This window comes from Mus pahari, chromosome 4, assembly GCF_900095145.1.
Source record: "Mus pahari chromosome 4, PAHARI_EIJ_v1.1, whole genome shotgun sequence".
Lineage (NCBI taxonomy): Eukaryota > Metazoa > Chordata > Mammalia > Rodentia > Muridae > Mus > Mus pahari.
The window spans coordinates 133,850,281-133,875,647 of record NC_034593.1 but is presented as its reverse complement, the minus strand read 5'-3'; the positions used below and the strand labels follow the sequence as shown (position 1 = coordinate 133,875,647).

At 38.9% G+C, this 25,367-nt stretch overlaps 2 protein-coding genes and 1 pseudogene across 2 annotated transcripts in view; 2 read left to right on the top strand and 1 right to left on the bottom strand.

Annotated features, from left to right (window-relative positions):
• The window catches only part of Gng5 (G protein subunit gamma 5), a 6,153-nt gene extending 5,423 nt beyond the window's left edge, over positions 1–730 (bottom strand). The window contains exon 1 of the mRNA XM_021196750.2: positions 540–730. Coding sequence (XP_021052409.1) covers positions 540–620 — 81 coding nt within the window. The 5' untranslated portion in view covers positions 621–730. The remainder of the gene's footprint in view (positions 1–539) is intronic.
• A 6,977-nt stretch (positions 731–7,707) lies between these two features.
• The window catches only part of Spata1 (spermatogenesis associated 1), a 30,464-nt gene continuing 12,804 nt past the window's right edge, over positions 7,708–25,367 (top strand). The window contains exons 1-9 of the mRNA XM_029537502.1: positions 7,708–7,870; positions 11,712–11,818; positions 13,016–13,133; positions 14,190–14,243; positions 14,337–14,556; positions 19,920–20,013; positions 20,427–20,508; positions 23,547–23,655; positions 24,280–24,405. Coding sequence (XP_029393362.1) covers positions 7,835–7,870; positions 11,712–11,818; positions 13,016–13,133; positions 14,190–14,243; positions 14,337–14,556; positions 19,920–20,013; positions 20,427–20,508; positions 23,547–23,655; positions 24,280–24,405 — 946 coding nt within the window. The 5' untranslated portion in view covers positions 7,708–7,834. The remainder of the gene's footprint in view (positions 7,871–11,711; positions 11,819–13,015; positions 13,134–14,189; positions 14,244–14,336; positions 14,557–19,919; positions 20,014–20,426; positions 20,509–23,546; positions 23,656–24,279; positions 24,406–25,367) is intronic.
• On the top strand, positions 9,899–11,343 carry LOC110320138 (annotated as a pseudogene).

Here is a 25,367-nt window from a genome sequence, read left to right as displayed (position 1 = left end):
AAAAAAAAAAAAAAAAAAACCACAACCAAACGGTCCTTATAACCAAAGCGTCTGAATGCCTGTCTACCAACATGGACAGAAGGCCTGTCCCCCCAACAAGACCGCAAGGTCCCAGGCCAGCGCCCATGGGTTTCTCGGGCATGAGAAACAGTAAACAGACACCCCAAGCCCAGCAAGGTCAGCCGCGAGCACGCCGCGGCGTCTGCTCCAAACACCTCTTTGTTCGAGGCTGGACCCAACGAAGGAGGAGTCCGGGGACTCCCGGGACGATCCGCCAACAAAAGTTGCTCCTCAGGCCGCTGTCTGGAGCTACCCGGGCGGACTCGTGTGTGTTCTAAGGACGAGGGCTGGGAGTGAGTCTGGGGTGAGACGTGCGACACGGAAGTCGCTGGCGGGACCCGCCGGGGCCGCCAAGAGTCGGCGGGCGGCGGAAGGGCGGGCCCCCTCCTCGCCCTCGGCCCGGCCCGGCCGGAGGAGCCGCGTGTCGCCTCGCGCTTCCCCCCAACCCCGGGGCCCACCGCCCGCCCACGCCCGCTCACCTTCACGCGGTTGAGCCCGGCCTCCAGCCGGAGCTGCTGGACCACCTTCTTCATGGCGGCGACGCTAGAAGAACCCGACATGGCGCTCGGGACAGCCGGGCCGACTCGTCAGTCAGGGCAGGGGGCGGCAGGTCGCGGGACNGCGGGGGCGGGGCTCCGAACTTCGTCGAAGTTTCCGGTGCTGTGCGCGCCGCGCATGCGCGCCGACGGCCCCCTCTCCTCCCCGGGGGACGGCCGAGGGCTCCCCCGCGCGCGCGAGTGAGAAGGGGCGGAGCGGCCGGTGGGCGCGGTGGCGACGGGGGCGGGGCGGCCCGACGCCCGGCCGGCGCCTTCCGCCTCTGGAGGGGCTGGTTAGGGCGAGGTAAGGGGACGCCCCGGGGCGGACTCGGGAGCGCGGCGGCGGAGGGGCAGGCCGCGGTGGGAGGGAGGTCCGCGACCGACGGCGGGGTGAGGGACGTGGCCGCGCTGCCTCGGGGCGCCGGTGACACGTCCCAAGTCCGTCGGGCCAGCTCAGCCCTGTGTGAGGCGCCCTCGGGCAAACGGGCGGCGCCGGCCGCAGCTCGCCCAGCCCGGGGCCGAGGGCGCCTTAACCGACCCGGGCGGGCTGCGGGACCCTGGACGGTCCGAGGCTGGCCTGTCGCCGAGAGGTGCGGGCCGCCCCGCACAGCTTCCTGTTAGCGCTGTCTTTCTGGAATCGGTCCCCCGTGCTTTTTAAAAAATAAAGCGTTCGCGTTCGGGGATCGTTTGCTCTTTTGATGTCCCTGTAATTGCTGACTTCGGGCTTGTAACTGATGAACCCAGCGGGGTTTTCAGAGGACTCAGAAGTTTAGTAAGATTTAAATTAGTCCTGTTCTGACCTAACATCTCTAAACAGGAGGTTCGTCGTGAGTGCTGTTTCTTTGGGATACTGAGAACAATGACATGGTTTGCTCTGGGCCAACACATCGCGTTACTGAGCAGTTAATATCAGTTTGGTGTTTTACCCAATCCTTAACAGTGACCATTCAAGAAACTTGGGTTTGAATTTTGCCCTACTGCTTGCCCTGGTGTGCTTGGGCAAGCCGTCTAAACCGCCGAAATTAAAACGCTCCCTGGATTTCTTGAAAAAAAAAAAATGAAACGAAATGAAATTATGTGTGTAAAGAATATGAAAACTCTTATAAAAAAAAAAAAAAAGAATATGAAAACTGAGGCTGGAAGATGGCGGTTATAGGACTGGGGAACCGAGCCCTCGTGCAGAGGACCTAAGGTCACTCTTCCCAGCACCCACGCTGGGCAACTCAAAAGCACCAAGTCCTGGGCTACTGTCACCCTCACTGGAGTCTGGGAACGTTCGCATTCACACACGTACATCAATACATAATTTAAAAGGCGAACGAACAAACCATATTGTTAGAGACAGGGTCTCACTTTGTAGCTCTGGCTGGCCTGAAACTCCATGTAGACCAGGCTGGCCTCGAACCCCACAGCCTTCCAAGCACTTTGATTAAAGGCTTGCGCCTCCAAAATAAATGAATTAATACGAAGTGTAACACAAATATTTTATTTTGTGCCCTGTTACCTATAATGTACGCTAAAATGCAGATTTCTAAGATTAAGGTGTAACTTAAAGAACATTCTACTTTATATTAGTTACAATAATACTTAAGAACTATGGAATGTGCTGGAAGGAATTTCAAAGAAGATTTTCCATGGTACAGTACCCGATATTAAGAAAATGTTGAGGAATAGACAATTTTGACTTAGTGTTAGAAAGTTTATTTTCCTTTCCCCAAACTATTGAGTTAGGAAACCAGAGTGTATTGCTGTCTCAAACACCAGATGCCATCATAGTTTTATACTATGTCCAATAAGCAATACATATTGGGATTGAAAAGAAGGAAAATAAAATAGCCTTTAAATTAATTTACATTCGAAGATATGAGTATTAGTTCATGAACTATCAATATCTCCTAGTAAAAGCTTCTTTTTAACCTTGCACGATGTTCTAAAATATTTCAAAGGCTTTACCATGTGTTTACATATAACATGATTAAAGATAGACTTTGTTATCAAAATGAGCCCTGGACTTGCTTCTAAAAAAATTCCTACAACATAGGTTTCCCAATTTTTTTTTCCTGTTACATACATGCAATACATTTCTTTCTATGGCTTTGCTAATCTGTTGGTATAATAATTAGTTTTCATAATTGAATATGGAACTTATAGGGAAATTTTGTTAAAGAAATGTTTGCAAAAGTGTTTAAGATAGCCAATGAAGATTTGTATTTTTAATCAACATTTATGCATATTGTATTTTTCAGGGAATGGGGCATTAAATATTTTTACTCTAAAATGTTACATTTCTGTCCTTCTATCTTACCACATTAGCATTCACCTTATGCTATGAGTTCTGTCTTAAATACACTCCAAAGGTCAAAATGCTAAAGTTTGATTGCCTGCCTGTGGACTATTGGAAGGTTGGGCCTAGTAGAAGGAAGGCAAACATGCCATTGATTCGCCTCTTCCTCAGTCTTTTCATTTCATATCATAAACCTCTGTCATGTGATCCTGCCACGATATACTGTACTGCCACAGGCTCAAATCAACAGGTCAAGACATCATTATGAATAGACTTACTTCATCAATTAGTAATACAAGTCTTAAATATACCCTAATGGTGTGTAGGTTCAGAGATGTCCCTGGGCACTTGGTTTATTTAGCTAACACAAGTTACCTTTTAGGAGGTGTACTGGCTAGTTTTGTGTCAACTTGGCACAGGCTGGAGTTATCACAGAGAAAGGAGCTTCAGTTGGGGAAATGCATCCATGAGATCCAGCTGTAAGGCATTTTCTCAATTAGTGATCAAGGGGGAGGTCCCCTTGTGGGTGGTGCCATCTCTGGGCTGGTAGTCTTGGGTTCTATAAGAGAGCAGGCTGAGCAAGCCAGGGGAGGCAAGCCAGTAAAGAACATCCCTCCATGGTCTCTGCATCAGCTCCTGCTCCCTGACCTGCTTGAGTTCCAGTCCTGACTTCCTTGGTGGTGAACAGCAGTGTGGAAGTGTAAGCTGAATAAGCCCTTTCCTCCCCAACTTCTTCTTGGTCCTGATGTTGTGCAGGAACAGAAACCCTGACTGAGACAGGAGGGTTGGCACTTTATTGGGTCACCCGTGTACTAGGCAGGACAAAACTCTCAGAACAGAAATAGAACCTGAATCTATCCTAATCAGAGAGATCTGTGTCTTCCCATCATCTGCCTTAAGGCAGACTGTATTCTGATTTCTCTTGTTTAAAGGTATTATCACTACCCGAATGAATTTAAGAACTGGAAAGAATCTTAAGCTCAAGTCATTTTCTCATCAGGTTTATGACTGAGGCATAGACCACAATGAATGGCCTTATATAGTTTGGAGGACTAGAACCCTGCTTTGCTAGTGCTCAATCTGTGTGATTGCTTTCTATGGCGTTCTGATAGATGTAAATATAGCCTCAATCAGCTTCCAATTTTAGTGGTTATTGGGATTTCTGGTCACTGCGTGTTTCTTTGTATTTGCTTGTCTCGATAACTAAAAGCTTCTCAAATCCTTATTTACTTTGAAGAATACTGAAAAATTTTAAAGTTTGATTTTAGCTCTGGAGCTGAGTCTCAAAGTTATTTTTGATGGATCTCTGTAGACTTCTTCTGCTAAGATCAGATGTGACCTTGGGATACTTTTCAATAACTTGACTTTTAACAGATGGTTCTGGGGGCTCAAACTTAAGGGCTTTGCATGCACTATACAAGTGATTCCCAACTGCACTGAACCCCCAGACTAAACAACTCACTTTTAGGCACATTGGTAACTGTTGATTGAAATTAGTATACAAGATACGATTGATCATCCATTCTTGACAGGAAGGTTGTAAAGCAAACTATTGTAGTACATAGAAGATTATATTAGGACTGTATAGTCATCTTCTCTTTGCTCGTCAGATTTCTTTATATTCTAATTGGTATTACTTTGCCCATTTGTTTGAAAATCCAAATGTTATGTTAGTATTTAGTATGTGAAATGATTTGGTTAGGATTAACTTGAAATTCTAATCATGCCCAAGTTTTAATTTAAATTTATTATTAATAACAGATTCATTCAAGTTAGTCAAGCATTGGGTGAGGTTATTATTGTAAAGATAATGTAGACAAGTCATGGAAATTGATTCTATGTGAAACTTCAAAACTAGAACTATGTCACAGATAAGCCAAACAGCAAGAAAGTCAAACATTGAGAATTTTAGCAGCAAAAATTCTGGCCTTTGTTCCTTATAACTAGTTTCATCTAGTTTGTCTGTTACCATGCATTTGCTTAGTCAATCTGTTTTTAAAATCTTTATAACCTCAAAAAAGTAGAGCTTTCTCATGGCGTGAGCATGCCTAGTGGCTATGATGACTGCTTCATAACTTCTTTCCCTATATTGTTTTCTTCAGCAGCTACCAAATCATATTTGAAAATCTTGGGAGGGTCCCCTGCCACCAAATCTTATTCCTAATGGACTTAGCTTCCTAACAGGCCCTTTTATTTGTTTTTAGCTATCTAAAACTTCGGTCTCAACCAGCGATGGTGGTGATACACATATTTAATACCAGTACTCAGGAGGCAGAAGCAGTTAGATCTTTTTGTTTGAAGCCAGCCTGATCTACAGAGTGAGCTCCAGGACAGCCAAGGCTACACAGAGAACCCTGTCTTGAGGGAAAAACAAAACAAAAGAAAACACAGACAGACAGACACATACACAAAGAATTTGGTCTCTATTACTTGTCCAGCTAGAAATTTCTAAACACGACTAAAATATTGCTAAATAGTGCTACTTTGCTATTACTTGAGAAAAAGCACACTAGAGTGTAGTTTACCAAAAAACAATAGTAAAGTAGATCTTTATTGATAGTTCTAGAGTTCTCTTAATTACAAGTTTGTTCTGAATTAAATATTTAATATATCTGCATAAAGTTTTCAGTTTCTTAATTCAAATACTGTTTAGCTAATTCATGCTTATATAAGTGGTACTTTAAATGTTACTTAATAACTCTATTAGTTATTAATATGACCCATCCAGTGCCCCAATAATCGAGGCTGAGTCCTCTAGATTTATTTAATCAGCTTAGCACAATCACTGGGGGTTACCACTAATCTACTTTTCTATACGCTAGACTGTCTGCTCCCCAAGTGCTTGCTGTTTGAGTCCCGCTTGGGTTAGTTCTGCCCCACTAGTCGGTTCTCAGGGACATTTCACTTGGGCATCTGCTCCTAATTCATCACATCTAATGGAGACCTCTATTCTCTCTGTCCTTTCTCCTTCATCTCCTTCTTCTTCTTTATGGTCCCTACCTGTGATCCTCAGCCAGGTAACTGAAACTTAGCCTACTTATATTCTGCCCAATAATTGGATGTAGCCACTTTTATTAAACCAATAGCTTTAAATCAGAGAGCAAGGTTTATATAGCATCACATGGTATATGTGAGGATCTGCTTGTAGGGAAAACCAGATCTTGGGGGCCAGTAATATGTGAATCTAATTTGATTCAAAAGATTGTATATGCCACAAAATAACTATTAATTTTGATACTGTTAAAGTCAATAGTGGTATCTAGTAGTATTTCATAGAGCTAAGTATTAGTTGTATTAAATGCATTATTAATGCATTTATATATAATATGCATATATAATAAATAAGATGTATTAAGAGGTTAGAAGAGTTTTGGGTTTGTATGTTGTTACTACTTGGAGAACAGTGTAACAGTAATACAAAAAGTGCACTCTTCCTTTAAATACAAAAAAGCTTTCACTGAGTTAGTGTAAGTATCATCAAGGATTGGCAACTTCGGAAATTTCTATTTAGAATAATATTTCAACTACTTTGTTTTTATCATATATATATATATATATGTATATACACACACATTTTATCATTCATTGATATAAATTGCCATAAATTCTATGAGGAAAACCACGGAAAATAACATAAAAATAATGCCTAATATAGTTAAAGATTAGTATTTTTTTTTGGTTTTTCGAGACAGGGTTTCTCTGTATAGCCCTGGCTGTCCTGGAACTCACTCTGTAGACCAGGCTGGCCTCGAACTCAGAAATCCGCCTGCCTCTGCCTCCCGAGTGCTGGGATTAAAGGCATGCGCCACCACGCCCGGCTAAAGATTAGTATTTTTAACTAGAATGGTTGCTTACATTTATGCTATGTCCTGGAAGAAATGCATAAGAAAGCAGTTTTCATCATTCCATGGCCATTGGTATAAATTTTTTTAAAGTATATTTCTATATTATATATTAGTATATGTTTAACCCAACATTTTGACCCACAAAAAGTGAATTGTTTAGTAAATAGTAAACCATAACCTTGTCAAATGTAATTACCAGTTTGTTATCCTCCACTGGCATGGTGGTCCACTGTAAATTGAAAATAAAAGGCATTTACTACTAGTGATCGAGTGATTTACTGATTTATTATGGCTCAGCAAGAGCACTCCCCTTTAGCCAGGCATGGTGGCACACGCCTTTAATCCCAGCACTTGGGAGGCAGAGGCAGGCAGATTTCTGAGTTCGAGTCCAGCCTGGTCTACAGAGTGAGTTCCAGGACAGCCAAGGCTATACAGAGAAACCTTGTCTTGAAAAAACAAAAACAAAACAAAAAAAAAGAGCACTCCCCTTTATGACCTTGTACCTGGCAGAGCTGCGGCTTACTGTTACTGCCCAGCATTCCAAGGAATATCAAGTGGCATGTCGCTAGCTCAGGAAGAAACAACAATTCTAAAATTCAAGAACACTTATCACTTCCACACCATTATAAGTTAAGAAGGCTATCTATATAGAGTGTGCTTTTTTTTTTCTTTTTTTTTTGGTTTTTTTGAGACAGGGTTTCTCTGTATAGTTCTGGCTGTCCTGGAACTCACTCTGTAGATCACACTGGCCTCGAACTCAGAAATCCGCCTGCCTCTGCCTCCCAAGTGCTGGGATTAAAGGCGTGCGCCACCACGCCCGGCCGAGTGTGCTTTTTCTTAGAACCACTGGCCTACTTACTGTATAATATCCTTTTAAATGAGAATAATAAGATTATATATATATCTGTGAGCTTATATTTTGGGTTTCTATTAAAGCTTTTATGTTTTTCTCTTTACTCTTTGAACACATCAGAGACCAGAAATAGCTGGAATGCTATCTTAAACCAAAAATCTATTTAAATACTTATTTAATGCTGCTTAAATGAAGAAAGATATAATAAATATCCAAAACTCCACCTGATAACTATCCCATTGAGACACTGGTCAACATGTCGCTCAATCCAAGTCGACCATCTTCATCAGAGGTAAGAAAACATGCCTATTACTGGTTTTGACAAAAGCAAAAAATATTTATGACATAATGGTGGATGCTAATTCTACCATGATCCCAACTTCCCATGTCACATTGGATTATGGGATTATACTTCTTGTATCTCTAACTCACTTTCTCTAATCTCCATATGATCAGCAATAAAGCGATCTTATCCTCCTTCTTATTGTTTCTCAACTGAGGATGCCCTCATACCCAGCTTAAATTCCTTATGGGACAAGATCACCCTGACTCACACTTTGACCACTTTTCAGCTCTTGCCTTGTAATTTGCTAAACAACATCCCTAATAAATACATTTTCTACTTAATCTTCTCTGAAGATCTGAGGACGAATGTGCAATAAGGACAGTTTTCACTGTCTCAAGTGGAACATTTTGCTGGAAGGTACATATGTCACTTATGACTTGCTCTTTTGTACAAGTATTTTGCACCCTCTTCAATCACCATCAACTTTCTGTTCTTTCTTAATCCACCCCAATCATGCTTTCACTTTCACAAACTTTTCACTTTTAAACTCTTGTTAAATTCACCTCTTCATCGTGAAATTTATTATTAGGTATAATTAATTCTCCTAAACATACTTGATCTGATTGAATCCCCTCTTCCCTGATAAAACTCCTTCACATAGCTTCTTACATAATGAGATTTTCCTGCTGTTCATGGTTGTCCATTCTTAGTCCTTCTTTGTTGGGTCTTCCTCTTCTTCGCAACGTCTTTATAGTGGGTCATCTCAGCTGCTAGTTCTCTCTCTGCTCTTGTTTTGTGGTGATCTCCTCTAGCCTAAAGAATTTAATACCGACTTTATAAGGCTTTCTTTTTTTCTCCCAATTTTTCTTTTCCAAATTCCAGATCTAAGCATATTCAGCTGAGTATTAGACACTGCTGTTTGGATGATCAATAAGCATCTTACCTAGCATAGCTAAAGCTGGTTCTTAACCCTGTTCCAGACATTTGTACTGCTTTCTCCATTTTTCAGATGACTGCAAATCTGTTTTTCCTTTCTGATGCAAATGTTTTTAGCTAATACTTGCCCATTCTTGCACACTTGATTCTGCTTAACTTTCTAGATACTGGGATTGCAGGTGACTTCCACCATACATAGCTTCTACTATGTAGATCTTGAATGAATCCCAGGCTTAAAAACATTGAGGAAAATGTACTCTGAATATAGATCAGATGCTAGTTGACATTAATAAAATAAATGTTCTATGTGAAAATACAAATGTTAGAGAAGTCTTTATTTACAGATAATGGACATTAAATTATGTATGGATACTTTGATAGGAAGTCATGGTATCAGATCTACTTTGTTCTGTCAAGAAAGAGAAAAAGAGAGTGCCAGACATGGTGGCTCATATTGGTAATCCCAGCATCCAGGAGACAAAAGGAAGAGGATCAAGATTAAAAAAATCTATCACATATACAGTGAGTTTATGACTAGTCTAGGCTATATGAGACCCAAAGAAAGATAGAAGGAAATAAAAAGAGAGAAAGACAGACAGAAAAAATGGTAAATGATTACTTTTTATGTAAATTATAGCTATTTAAACATTCATAACTGTGTATATATATTTCTCTTCATATGAAACAAAGATTTAATGTGAGTCATGTCTTGTAGTGCTTCTATTAAAAGCACGTGTTCCCTTCCTCCTTGAGGCTTTCCTGGCTTTGCTCTCCTCTTATTTCCTGCTTAATCCTCTTCAGGTTTGGTTCTACTTTGAGGCCTTTGTTTTAGCTCTTCCTAGAACTCTTTCACTTGTTCATTTGGCTGGCTCATTCTTTCCCTTCAGTCTTTAGTTAGACCTCAGCACAAATCTGCAACACTATTCTATTTAAACTCACATCCTCTCCATGCCTTTATCTTCCCATTTTCTTCCTTACCTCAATATCATTATGTTTCCTAGTAAATACTCCTTTCAAAGAAAGTCTATATTTAATTGTTTTTTACTTCTTAACCAAGATTATCTAACTCCTCACAGGGCCAAGATTAGTCAGAAGCAAATGAGGTATTTATTCTGGGTAAAGAATTTAAGGGGCCGGGCGTGGTGGNACACGCCTTTAATCCCAGCACTCAGGAGGCAGAGGCAGGCGGATTTCTGAGTTCGAGGCCAGCCTGGTCTACAAAGTGAGTTCCAGGACAGCCAAGGCTATACAGAGAAACCTTGTCTCGAAAAACCAAAAAAAAAAAAAAAAAAAAAAAAGAATTTAAGGGAACACCAAAATGTGTGTGTGTGTGTGTGTGTGTGTGTGTGTGTGTGTACACCATGAGCTCCCAGAAACAATAGGACAGTGTTGGATCATCTGAAGCAGGACCTAAAGCAATGTGGGCTCTCGGAAGCCAACTTGGATCCTCTGCTCTTAACCGCTGAGCTCTCTCTCTAGCCCCTTAGTCAGACTTTTAAAGTTTCTAGATATATACTGTTGTAGTTAAGAGTATAATTATTTAAGCCCTTTGAATTTTGATGTGCAGTAGATGAAAACCTTTCCTATAATAAAGAACGTGAAACTCTGCAGTAATTATTGGTTTTGTTATAGTTAACAGCTAAACCTACATCAGGAATAGATGCTTCCTAGAACTCTAGAAAACAGATACATTCCCAAAACCACAGCATTAGCTTTTGGATTGTCACTGTGAGACAACAATCCTTATAACTCAAAGAATGTAGGGTAGAGACGAGAGATAAAAGCAATAAGAAAACACCATCTGGGTCTGGAGACGTGGCTCAGTGGTTAAGAACACTGACTGCTCCTCCAGAGATTCTGAGTTCATTTCTCAGCAACCACATGGTGGCTCACAACCATCTGTAATGGGATCTGATGCCCTCCTCTGGTGTGTCTAAAGACAGCTACAGTGTACTCATATAAGTAAAATGGATTAATATTTAAAAATAAAAAATAAGGTGAGATGGCTCAGTAAGTAAGAGCACCCAACTGCTCTTCTGAAGGTCCAGAGTTCAAATCCCAGCAACCACATGGTGGCTCACAACCATCTGTAACAAGATCTGACTCCCTCTTCTGGAGTGTCTGAGGACAGCTACAGTGTACTTACATATAATAAATAAAGAAATCTTTAAAAAAAAATAAAAAATAAAAATCTCAGCCGGGTGGTGAGTTCGAGGCCAGCCTGGTCTACAAAGTGAGTTCCAGGACAGCCAGAGCTACACAGAGAAACCCTGTCTCAAAAAAACAAAAACAAAAACAATCTCCATTTCTGGCTTATAAGGGTCTGGGGAAGAAGCCACAAAGGATTCAGAAAGAAGCGCCTGAAACAGCCCAAGATTTATGTAGGCCAAGGAGATGGATGAGAAAGGCTAGGCCTTCAAGCAAAATGAAAAAGAGCAGAAGAAACTCAGGGAGTTAAAAGTGAGGCTGCAGGAAAGGGCCTCCTGGCCACAAATGGAATTAAGAAGTCTGGCAAAAATAAGGTGTCCTTATACTCAAGATAGTTCATTCCTTTTTAAACATCTGGATTTCCTGCTATAGCATATATTGCCTCCTAAAACTAGAATGAAGTGTTACCCTGGAACCTGTCGTATACTGTGAACTTCCGTTGGGGGGGGGGGGGAAATATGTTTAATGAATTCCAGAGGGAGAGTGTCATTTATCAGGGTAGTGTGTACGCTGTGAACAGCAGGCTATCATTGTTTCCACAGAAACAAGTGTCAAGCAGTCAATTTATCAAATTCTCATTTTGTCCTTTGTTTATATGAATGAATACATTCTATAGTTTAGTTGTGTTTAATTTAAAATTCTATAGGAAGTAAATTGATTCTTTTTCTATAGAAAAATTTTAACTGATGCTTTTCTTATTCAGTTGGTGGAACTTCATGTTTTTTATGTCCCTGAAGGATCGTGGAACTATAAATTAAATACTATTTCAATAGAAGTTATTAACAACTTTATTTCTGCGGGATTTATAAGGCAAGTATTTTGTGCTCATGAAACAAGTTATCTAAAACAGAGAAATATATTTTCTGAAAATTAAAAATCTAAGTGAGAAATATCTTGTCCATATGATGGATCCTTTCCTACTTCAATAAATGCTATCAATAAACAGCACTGTAGGGCCTGCCATGGTGGCACACACCTTTAATCCCAGCACTTGGGAGGCAGAGGCAGGTGGATTTCTGAGTTCGAGGCCAGCCTGGTCCACAGAGTGAGTTCCAGGACAGCCAGGCTACACAGAGAAACCCTGTCTCGAAAAATAAAAATAAATAAACAGACAGCACTGTGTAAGGCTAGTGATATGGATCAGGGGTAGAGTGATAAATGAGGTCACAGGTGTAAGTTGCTACCACAACAAATATATAAACCTTGTATCTTAAACATTGCTAAAGAGCAAATGTCACATGGCCAAAATATTGCTACTGCTTAGAAAGTAATGCATAACCCCTCTTTATTATAAAGATTAAACATGAAAATAATTAACAGAAATTATCTAAAATTCAACACCAGTTGAACTTTAAATAGTAGTTAAAACAATATATTGACAGTGATTTATAATGGTTTAAAAGAATAAAAACTTGGTTATGTGTGGATTTTCACATTCAAACAGACACGACACTATGTGATCTGGCTGTCTGTTTTCCCCTTGACTATATCTCTCCTTCTGAACTTTCCCATCACCTTCCCCAGTCACACTGATTACTTTTCTGTTCGAGAACAAATTATATATGGGCATTATATACAGTTCTGAGCTGCCGAGAGTGTTCAACAACTGAAAGTACTTACCACACAAACCTAAGCTACCTGAGTTCAATTCCACATAAAGGTGGAAGGGGAGAACCGAACCCACAAAGTTGTCTTCTGTCTCTATGCACAAAGTTTTGTTTTAATCATAAAACTTGGATGTAAATTTGCAAAACAAACATTTCCTTTTCAGTACAAAAGATATTTATAACCTGCATTCATTTGTGCAATTTTAAAAGATATATTGTTAATCATTTGTTTTGAAAAGTACTTACTGGAAACCATCAAAGTTCTAGGCTGTGTAGAAACATAAGATGTTAAATTATATTTAATACATTAAATTAGTATTTATATTTGAATTAGGTGACTAAAGCTATTGATTCATTAATATGTTTCAAATCTATTTAAAACAATATCATGGTATTTCAGAGTATCTCCTCAACTTACTTTACAAGCTCTGAGGGAGCGTCTTGGTGAGTTTCTTGGTGTAGATGCTGTTGCAGAAAAATTTTTGTTTCTGAAATGCATTGGAAATAATTTAGCTGTGGTAAGTTTTCTAGCCTTTTTTTCCTTCTAAGTAAAGTCTATATTATCAAATTACATTTTTTAAGTGCTTATCAAGTCAGTTCCTTGACCTACTATGAGATAATTTAGAACAAATTTTAAAATGTTTGTAATATTTTATTTTCAAAAAATATTTATTAACATTTTACCGCATATAGAGATAAATATGCAATTTGTCCTTAAAGTGGTTTTTGTGTAGTTGTGAAGGTAAATTATATAATATGAATCAATTGAACATCATATTTTATATAGTGAAGAAAGTAAGATTTTTCTAGCAGCAGAAGAAGGTAGGTAGGGGACATTGAGGAAGAAATGATACTCAAGCTTGGATCATAAAAGATAATATTTGATCTTGAAAAGGGTGAAGGGTCAGAAGAGATTTCTGAGCAGAGAAAATGATCAGAGGAATAGAAAATTAGGCAACCAAGAAAGAATGAATTTTGTTATATTAACTGTGTCAAAAAGTGGGGAGAGCAGAGTTGAGAACCAATTATAAAGTACATTTTTAAAGCCCTTGAATGCCAGAATACTTCACTTTTTTTCCTGAAGCCTTGCAGGTTTTAAGCAAAAGAATAGCATAATTAGATCCTTTAATGAAAATGACTTTTCATCATTGAGAAATGGAAGACATTATTGGCACAAATTCCAGCCGGTTATGCCATCTGAGAAAGTTATAGAATTCTTGATGCCTCTATTTCCCTGTCTATAAAGTACAGGTGATGTTCATATCCACCTAAGGAAAGGTGAAGATTAACTGAGCTCATTTGTGTACTACACATGGATAGTATCACACACACACACACACACACACACACACACCGATTCCCATGCAAATGATTACCATAATAATTATTAGAAGACATAAAATTTCAGTTAAGTTTGGTTTAGTGAATAGAAATAGGATTGGATTGTACATTCTCTGTGATCTAGCCATAGTTGCTTTTATTGATATGCTGTATGTATTCCATAGAACAGCACATAAAAAATAATTGAAAAATATTATCAACGATTTAATTTTTTTCTTATGTATCAACTCTAGGTAAAGGAAAAGCAAGAATCAGAACTGAAACTCAAATCATTTGCTCCTCCATATGTATGTACTATGATGTTTAACTCACACTAACTTTAAAATTTAAAGTCGATTTTGTTGGTTTTGACCTTTTAAAAAAAATTTCCTATGTTTTAGGCTCTTCAACCAGAATTATATTTGCTTCCTGTAATAGATCACTTAGGAAATGTTTATTCAGCATCGACAGTTACCTTAGATGAACAGGAGAGTATTAATGATACTACGGAGATTAATGGAGCAATCCACAGACCAGATAGTGTATCTTTCCCTAAGGATGAACCTGGAAATCCAAGTTTGTTGGAAAATACATGGAGAGACTTTACAAATCAGGAAGAAGGTGAGTTCAACTAAAATGGGAAAGACAAGAGTTTCTTTCAGATAATAAATTGGAGCAATCAAGCCTATATGCAAATGTTGGGCAAACTTACCTTACAAATACGGGCAAGGAAAGCTTCAGATCAAGTGGGGCTTTAAAATGGACAAGTGGGGAAAACACAATAAAATACTTTGTTAAAAATGAATTAAGAGCTAGGGAGGCAGTCCAGGGTGTAATGTGTTAGACTTGCAAACATAAGGACCCACATTCAGTCCACAGAACCTGGGTAAAACAACAACAAACAAAAAAGTTGGGCTTGATGGCACGTAGTTGGACCCCAGCGTTCGGGAGGCAGAGACAGGTAGATCCTTGGGATTTTCTAGCCTACCTAGACTGGCCTACTTGCTGAGCTCCAATCCAAGGAGCTATCTCAGAAGCACAGTGGTCAGAACCGGAAAGATGACTCAGAGATGTGATTACTGTTCTTACAGAGCACCTGAATTTGGTTTCCACTAGCCACAGCAGGCACTATCTCCAGTCCAGGAGATATGCTGCCCTCTTCTGGCCTCCATAGACACCTGCACCTGTGTACATCCCCACACAGGCACACAGGATTTAAAAGCAAATAGATCCTACACAGGCACACATGATTTAAAAGCAAATAGATCCCACACAGGCACACATGATTTAAAAGCAAATAGATCTTTAAAGGCACATACACGGAGGGTAGATGGCACTTGAAGAAGGACACCTAAGATTGACTTCTGGTCTCCACATGTACATGTGTACACACACCCATACACACAGGTGCACCTACATATACACATGCACACAAAGTGACAAATAACCAAAATGCTTTCATTAAAATTAAGTTTACAGAAACAGAACTGTATAGAAAAATGTCAGTTGAACATTTTCATCATATTTCATAGGCAAATAAGGTGTGCAAGGGCAAAATTGGTATAGTAGATGTAAGTGAAATATATCTCCCACAAACTAATGATAGTATCCATTACAACTGCAGGATATTGCTTTGTAATATATTTCTTGTCATCTCAATTTATTCTACACCAGATGATATTTCAAATGTTTTGTTTCTGGCTTTTCTATGCCTCCTGTAGCTCCCAAATAAAGACATGGTGATCCTATATTTATTACAAGATCCTTGTACTATTGCTGGCCAGATACTGAGCTATTCTAACCTGTCTATGCTACCCAGCCACGTGCCCCATTACTTGCCATCTTAGTCCTGTCTTGGTTGCTTCTGCTCCATCACTATCCTTTTGGCAACTCCCCTTGGGGACCTGCTTATGGCTAATGCTCATGTTGAAGTCTTTCTCTCTCTGCCTCTCTCTCTCTCTCTCTCTCTCTCTCTCTCTCTCTCTCTCTCTCTCTCTCCCTCCCTCCCTCCCTCTCTCCCTCTCCTTTTCTCATTCTCCCTTTCCTTCCTCTCTTCCATCCCCTGCCTTTGTGGTCCCCACTTGAGACCCTCTCTGGGATTTGAAGTCCCAAATTGACAGGCCAGCTCTTTATTAACCAATCAGAGGTAATGGAAAACAGTTTTTATTCAACATTGAGATGGGAGCTGCTTGATAATGTTGATGTCTGGACTGCAATCAGATACTGCAATCTACATCTGAGTACACAGTGCGCAAAACCATTCCCCAACAAATGCCTTTACTATTCCCTGCATTAATATTTAGTATCAGATGATACCAGTGAGATAGATACTTTATCTTGGCATGTATCTGTCATTCATGGTAATTCCCTTAAAAACTAAAGAGAAAAAATTAAAAACATTCACAGAAAATCCAGTATTTCTGAATGGTAAAAGGTGGAGTACCTAATACCTAATACAGGTGCAATTGCTCTTCATGAAACTAAGTTGTGTAAGATTTCACATTCTACATAAAACTGCACAAACTTTAAAAGAAAAAACTTGGTGGGAATGTTAAATTACACAAATTCCTCATAAATGTGGTTAATTACATTTCTTTCTGTCTGTGTGTGTGAAGCTGAGAGAACTTGTAAGATTGGTTCTCTGTGCACGATGCTGGCTGCGGGGGTCTGAACTCAGGGCTCCAGATTTGACGGGTGCCTTTACCTGCTGACCCTTCCTGCCAGCACACGTGTGACTCTCAAATTAGGTTATGTCAGGGCCATGGGCGCACAACATGAGGAAAGGACCACTGAAGTCAGAAATAAACCAAAAGCAACTTCATTCACTGCAGGAAAATGCTTCTAACCAGTTAGGGTCCTGGTCAGGCCTGGAGCTGACAACAGGACCTTGAAAGGGCAGGGACAGTCTCCTTCTGCAGCGTAAGCCCACAAGCAGATGTTCAGGGCATAGTAAAGAAGGAGTTCAAAAACTGAGGGTGTGGTGAAGCAGGAGGTTGTCTGAAGACAACTACAGTGGACTCATATAAATAAAATAAATAAATCTTCAAAAACCAAAACATACAAACAAACAAACGAGGGGTTAATGTTTGCTAGTTCTTTTTAAAGTTCCAGAAACTAAAGTATGTATTAAGAATAAATGATTCAGCCCGGCGTGGTGGCGCATGCCTTTAATCCCAGCACTTGAGAGGCAGAGGCAGGCGGATTTCTGAGTTCGAGGCCAGCCTGGTCTACAAAGTGAGTTCCAGGACAGCCAGGGCTACACAGAGAAACCCTGTCTCGAAAAACCAAAAAGAAAAAGGAAAGAGAGAGAGAGAGAGAGAGAGAGAGAGAGAGAGAGAGAGAGAGAGAGAGAGAGAGGAGAGAGGAGAGAGAATAAATGATTCTACTATTCAGAAGTAACTTGTCAAATATTCAGAAGTAACTTGTCAAATTTGTAAGAATATCTATAGATATATAGATATCTCACAAATCTTATTGATATTATGATTTGAGTGTGAAACATTTCTGTAAGGACCATGTTTTAAAGACTATTGTCCCCAACTGCTGTTGCTATATTTAAGAAGCATGTGGAGCCTCTGGGCCAGGGATGGGAGGTGGCATGTCATAGCTTGAATGTGGATGTCTTCCACAGATACATGTGTGAGCACCTGGTCCCCAGCTTGTGGCGTTCTTTTAGGAGATTGTGAAAGCTTGGCTGTGAGGCCTAGCAGACAGACATAAGACCGTCTGTGTAGCAGGGCTTGATGTTTGTATTTCACCTCCACTTCTACCACAAGCTCTTGGCTTCCTGGTCATTTCCATGTAACAAGCAACTGCCACCTGCTCTTGCCCCAAGAGCCACAGCCTCTATAACCATGACAACTCCCTGTCTTCCCAGTCATGGACTGGGTATCTTGATATTTCTTCATTTAGAAGTTTTTGTCAGTAAACTGGCTTGAGTAATAGCCATCCACAGTTCTATGCTTAGCCAAATATATTTTTGAAAAATTTCAAGCTGAATATTTTGAGTCATTGATTTTATTTGGATGAATCATTGTAATAGCAAGGAATTTTCATTTGTATTTCTTTTCATCCAACAAGAAGGAATTTATAATTTTTTATTGTTTAGGTTAGTATACAAAGGAATTTCTTGAAAATATTCTATTAGTCTATTTTGTATAGAAGAAAAGATCTGAAATCGTTTCTTTGCTTCTGACTGACCCCATTCATCCCCTCTGAATGGGGACTATCTTCATTAGAAAAGCATGGCTGGTGAGAACATGTAAAGTGTACGTGTGACAGGTGTAGTAAAGGAAGAGAGGGAGAGGTGGAGTCTGGCGCAACGAGATCCAAGTACCTCACGCTCTGAAACGTAAAATGCCGACATGTGTACCTGCATAGCACTTCCTTCATACAGTCATGATATGGATGGCGTTTTCAGGATTTAGTTATCAGGGTAAATCTAGTTATAATTTTTTACCATTATAGTATGAGGAGAGAGGATGGACATGTACCATGAATTTGTATTTCTCAAGAGAGAGCTAAGGATCTTTGAGAACTCTATGTATAAGCTAAAGAGTTCAGTGGACAGTGGAAGCCACCCAAAGTATTTAATAAGAGTGACATGATTGAATTTCAGTCCTAGAAACACAATTGAGGTAACAATAAGAATCACTTGGGCACTCCAGGCGTAATCTAGGAAATGACAGTTGGGATTGAAATCCGACCTTGATGTCAGGGATTTCTAAGTCGTGGAACGTATGCTTCACCACTGCAGCACTTTAAAAAGGAAATGGGGAAGTCAGACCTACTAAGGCAATGCCAGGACTTGAGCTGTGTTTATTAAAACCCATGTTTATAGCACTGAACTAGAGTCATACTGAATTTTCACTTTTGATTAAAACTAGTATATACATTATTAGTACTCTAAACCTTAACGTGCCATTTCTTTGCTTAAATTTCTCTTAGTCACAAACAACTCAAAGTACACATCTTAGTTTCAAAATTACTCCCTTTCTGTGAATCTGTATATTTTCGCAAAACATTATCATTTTTCAAAAGTAAATATAGAAATAGGTCTCTTGTCATGAAGATGCATAGATATCATGCTGCTATGCATCGTGCTTTGTATTGATGGCAGGAATAGCCAGAATCTTATATTCCTACCAGAAAGGACCCACAGATCGTCTACATTTTGCATTGTTTCTTTGCTTGGTGACTGAGGGTAGGTGAGCAGGTTGGGGTTTTACTGTTACTTCTAAGCAGTTGTTATGTCTAATTTTAATTAACTTAATATTAATTAGATCATTTTGAAAATTTCTGTTTGCTTGACATTACCTATGTCAACTGGAAAATAAGTGGTAGATAAATTAAAATAAAAATCATACAGCTTCAAGTTGAAAAGAAGTTTTTGTTTATATATATTGGTGTTTTTCCTGCATGTACGTGTCCCACATTCATGCAGTATCCAAGGAGGCCAGAAGAGGTCACTAAAGAATCTTTTATTTGGCTGGGCGGTGGTGGCGCACGCTTTTAGTCCCAGCACTCGGGAGGCAGAGGCAGGCGGATTTCTGAGTTCGAGTCCAGCCTGGTCTACAGCGTGAGTTCCAGGACAGCCAGGGCTACACAGAGAAACCCTGTCTCGAAATAAACCAAAAAAACAAAAAATCTTTTATTCATACAACTAATTTATTGTAAAACTTATTCTGGGAAATATGAATTTGTATTTGCAAAGTTCATGAGATGAGGTTATAATATATACATATGAAAACAGTGCATAGGCTGGAGAGATGGCTCAGCAGAGGCTCTTAGTTCAATTCCCAGCAACCACATGGTGGCTCACAACCATCTGTAACGAGATCTGATGCTCTCTTCTGGTGTGTCTGAAGACAGCTACAGTGTACTCATATAAGTTAAATAAAATCTTTTTTTAAAAATGAAAACAATGCTTTACTACTTTTCCAATATTTGAATTTTATTTGCCATTGCATGAACATAAACATCAGCTGAGGAAAGCCAACCTACACAAAATCACTTTGGAAATTCCAGGTTGCTGGGATCATTGGAAGAGTCAAATGATTATTTTGGGAACCTAAAAAGGTAATTAGTACAAATGTTGATTATATATATTCTACTCTGGAGTATAAGGAAAAGAATGTATTTATACAGTGATTTAGATTACAGTCTTTTCAAATTAAGCAACAATTGTATAAGCAAGAGAATTATATTGACTAAAGAATTATATTCTTTATATGTATGTGTGTGTGTCTTCCTATGATGACCAGGCTGATTCTAAACTCCTGGGCTCGAGCAGTACTCTGCTTTAGCCAGGAAAAAAACTTAGGACTACTGATATAAGCCACCCTCTAGCTTTGAGATTAATTTTAAACAATTTTAAAGTTATATTTGTGTTTTTATAATATCAAAACAATCATTAATATACGAATAATAGATAATACTAATACTCATGGATCAAGTTTTAATGTCTTTCAAATCTGTTATTCTCTTTTAAGTCCATTTCTTTGGAAAAATAATGATGATGATGATGAGGATGAGAATGATAATACAACTCTCAATAGAAGGCAGGCCAAACTGGTATGATGAAAATTTTTACTTAAATGTACCATTGCAACGTGAGAGATTACAATTGAACTACAGATTAAATATTTAAGTATTTATAAGGCCATAAATATTTTCTTGTAATATCAGTATTACCACTAGTGATTCAATTTTTGTTTCTGCTTTTGTGAAGAGATAAATGAGTGGGATGAACATGTTACCTACAACAGCTTTTTAAGTGTTCTCACTGTTCTTAAGGTACTTTAATCTTTGTCAGCTTTAGTAGATAGTTTGTAACTTAATATGCTGGTTGATGTATTTCATTACTTCAGCTCTTTAGAAGAGATCTCTTGAGTGTGTTGACAAGGTGTATAATAGTAGTTGATCGTTATCCCCGGTTCTCAGTTACTAGCCGTGTGGCTTTGGATGCTCTGTTTCATGTGACTAGCACTGTCTAAAGGACCTAATGGACACTATATCACCAGTTTATTCTGAAGAACTAATAAGACATGGAGAGAATTTTGTGAATATATGCAGGATGAACTTAGGACATTACTAAGATTCTAGAAATACTACATTTAGTATAGCTAACCATCTTAGTTGGGGTTTTACTGCTGTAATCATATACCATGATCAAGGCAACTCTTATAAGGACAATATTTAATTGGGACTGGCTTACAGGTTCAGAGGTTCAGTCCATTATCATCAAAGTGGGAACGTGGCAGCATCCAGGCAGGCATGGTACAGGAGGAGCTGAGAGTTCTACATCTTCATCTGAAGGCTGCTAGCAGTATGGGTCTTAAGCCCATGCCCACGGTGACACACCTATTCTAATAAGGCCACAACTTCTGATAGTGCCACTCCCTGGCCAAGCATATACAAGCCATTGCACTATAAGTATCTATTACCAGGCACTATTTTAAGCATTTTGTACATATTAATTTAATTCCCATTTCTTCTGCAAACAATAATGAAACCTTATGAGGTAGATATGATTATAAATCTTGATTGTTGACTTAATTTGGATTAAAATGTGCCTAGGAATTAGTAAGGAACATTTCTGGATGTGTTTGTGAGCGTGTTCCCATTCAGATAAGTGGATAGGATCCAACCTAAAGGAAGATACCACGTTCCAGCATGCTGGGGGCCTGTATAGAACACAAGGGAAGAAAGGGGGAAGTCTACGCAGTAGATATTCTTGTTCTGGTACCAGCCGGCCACTACGAAGCAAATAGCTTGCTGGGCCATACAGTCATGCTACATGGCTGTCTCATCATAGGAACACTAGTACTATAGAAAGCCAGCCATGGCCTGAGATCCCTAAAACTAGAGCTCCAGTCAGTCTTCCAGAGATGATCAAATACAGGTATTCTCAGTGGCTGAGTGGTTTCTACTAACTTAGTGAAACTCTTTATTTTGGCAATCTGCCCTTAAAAAAACACATCTTCTTTCAAAGCACTTTCCTCAGTCTTTCAGAAACTGTATCTGGTCATCATAACCATCTCTGGCCCCCTTTATTTCCAGTTCCCGTTGAGGTTTGGTCTATTGTGTTGTAATATGAAATTCTACACCGGAAGGTCTAGGCCTAGGAGTGACTTCTCCTGTTTACAAGCTTTTGTTGTGCAAACCTTGTTCCTTGGTTTAAAACTATTGGTTAAATAAAATTGGCTACTGCCAATTATTGGAGGGATTAGAAGTAGGTGGTTTTAGAGTGACCTGGTTGGAGGAGGAGGAGGAAGGAGAGGAAGAGTGAGGGGGAGGGGGAGGGAGCAGTGACGAGGGAAGAGAAAGCATGAGCACATGGCCAAGAGAAACAGCAAGTATCTGGGGTACACCACTAAGGAGGTAACCAGGCCTACAGTTAGAGGAGTAGTTTAGGGGTACCCCCCCCCGAGTAATTGTCAAAGCCAAATAAAATAACCATAGTCCGAGTGTTACTTATTTGTAAGGTAGTTGGGGATAAGCTTGAATTGCTTATACTACTAAGTTCCTTGGTTTTGGACCCTCTCATTCAAATCTTTTTGCTCTTGATGTAGTCTTGCCCCTCCAAAATGCACATATTGACATTTCTATGCTGTGTATAGTGTTATCTAATATAAAGTACATCAGGCTCTGCTCAAATGTACGTTGGTGCCTATACTATGAGTTACTCTTAAAACTGCAGGATTCTGTGATTTTATTTTATATATATATAATTTACCTGCCTTCCATTTGTGGTATTTAGAAAGATGTAATGGAGAAATTCTAATTTCTTGGAGAAATTATAACTTACTCCAGAAATAAGACTTGATTAATTTAAAGGTAGTATCTAACTAGTAAATTAGACAATTAAAAACCTAGCATAATTGAAAACAATTTAAGATCTATAAAAATAATGAGAAAAACAGTAACATGGCAAGGCTTGGGTTAACAAGAACAGGTTTTTAAAAAAGGAAAATTGAGACAAGAGCTGGCAAGATGGTTTAGCGGGTTTAGGAGCTTGCCATCAGGCCTGCTGACACCAGGACCCACTTGATGGAAGAAGAGAGCAGTTCTGCAAGTTGTCCTCTGGCCCCTATAGGCATATATCACACACAGCATCAAGTATATAAATACAAAAACAAGGAGAAGGGGGAGGAGGAAGAAAAAGGGAAAGAAGATGATGATGAAGAAGAAATATAAACAGTGGATGTAGAGCATATAAGAACAAGATACAAAACAATATGCTAACATTTTGAAAATGCAATAGACTCATCAATTTTTCTTGGCTCAGGGTGAAAAACAGCAGTATCCATCTTAAAACTTTAAGAAGCTACTATATTGAGCCACTAAGACTAGAACTCTTGAAAAGAAATCATATTTGGAAGAAAGATAATGAATTTTTAAAGCTTTTGTTTATACTGTCTTCATAAAATGTCCAAGTATTAGTGAAATGGAGAGGTGAGACATAAGAAATAATCTATAGAGATAAATGTAAAATTGGGAGTTCATCACTCTCTAATAAAAAGGACATTGCTGGTATGCATTAGCAAACATTTGTGGACAAAAGAATGCTCCCCCTGTCAGGTTCTGGTCATTCTCATGCTTGCTTACAGATGTGTGACAAGGAGTACATTGCCCTACCAGATCTGATTGATTTTCCTTCATTTCCTTCTCAACGAGTTTCTTCAAGATTAACTGATACCTCTTTATTTAAAATTGAGAGTAAGTATTTGTGAGACCATGAATATCGATATCTCTGCGTGAGGCAAAGTTAACTATGTTAATAAGGAATTATTGTTTAATGGCCAAAAAGTTTCAGCTCATGAATACTTTTTAAAGTTATGGACATGGATGGTGGGAATGGTTATACAACATTGTAACTTAATGCCACTTAATTGTACATTGAAAATAGCTAAATGGTAAATTTTGTTATACATATTTTACTATAACAGAAAGCTACATTATATTAATTTTTGTTACAGTATTAATATTTGCTAGTTACTAATACTATTTTATTCTCAAACATGTATTTTCCATCTGAGATATAAGTATAATAACTTTGGGCCCAAACTAAATAAACTAAAAATTTCAAGAATAACTTAAACCTGACTATCTAGTTTTACATATATATATATAAATGCAGAATAAATATGTTGTTTTATAAATCCATGTAAATCAAAATGTCTCCTCCATGTTCTCCATAGTGGTAAGAGCGGAAAGAAAAACATGGTTTGAGTATATTTTATTCTTGTTGTTTACACATTTTCAGGTTTTTAGCTCTGTCTTTTGGAATATGAAACATCTTTTGGCTTTTCAGAATTGATAACTGGGTTATAATCTCTCTAGGAGAGAAGATTATTGAACAAATGAAACAAGTAAAGGAAGAACGAAAATATCTGGAAAATATTAGAGAAGAATTAATAAAAAAAGTTGAAAAGCTATTTGAACAAAATAAATCGAAACGATATCATGGTAAAGTTTATTATCCAGACTTTATAGCTATAAATAAAACTAATCCTAAGTTCTACAAGTTGTTACAGCATAAACTAGAATTATAATTAATATTTAAGGTTTTACCTGTTACAGTTCAAGTAATACATGGTTGAAATTTGTTCAGTATAGAAAACACGGTCATTCAACTTGTTTCCTACAGACTGTAAATCATGGACTTTAGGAGCCTTCTTTGAGTCTTTGAGCTGCCCTGGGTACTTTATTTTGGGATATATGTGCCTCTCTGCTTTACTGATATGAATGAATGAAGGAATATAGTAGGAAAAAATCATTTTCTTGCAATATAATGAGAAGGACTATGGTTAGGGCTAGTAAGAATGAATGAAAATGTAAGCCGAGGTGAAGAAAGTATGATTATTAAACGTATCTTTTATTTGCCTGATGTAATTGTCATCTCAGAGTCTTACTGCCTGTCTGCTAACCTAAGCCTAGTCCTGGAAGCTTCTGGCCTCCATATAATTATCTAGGTCTAGAATGTTTTCAGCCTCTGAGACATACAGATGAATAAGCTCACCCTTTCTAGCTCTTCCTGAATTCTGGCTCGCTAGTCACCTCAGCTGTTCCAGCTCAAAACTCCTCTCCACGCTGACTGATTCAAACTGACTTCTCACTGAATTGCTCTGCTTAGCCTCATACTAACTTTAACAATATGTTCTAATCTTCTGGCTCCTCATTCTGTGGCTCATTCTGTCTTTACCTGTGTCTAGCTTGTTCTCTCGTCAACCTCTCTCTATAAAACTCCCCTAGTAAAAACTGCCTCTGAATTCTACATACTGAACTTCCACAAACTCAGCTGCCTCCCAGTTCACTGACTCAATCCAATGGACTAGAACTCAAAGATGTGCATGCTCCTGTCGCTTAAGTACTGGGATTAAGAGTGTGTACCACCGTGTCTAGATCTAAGCTTGTTCTATACCAGGCTC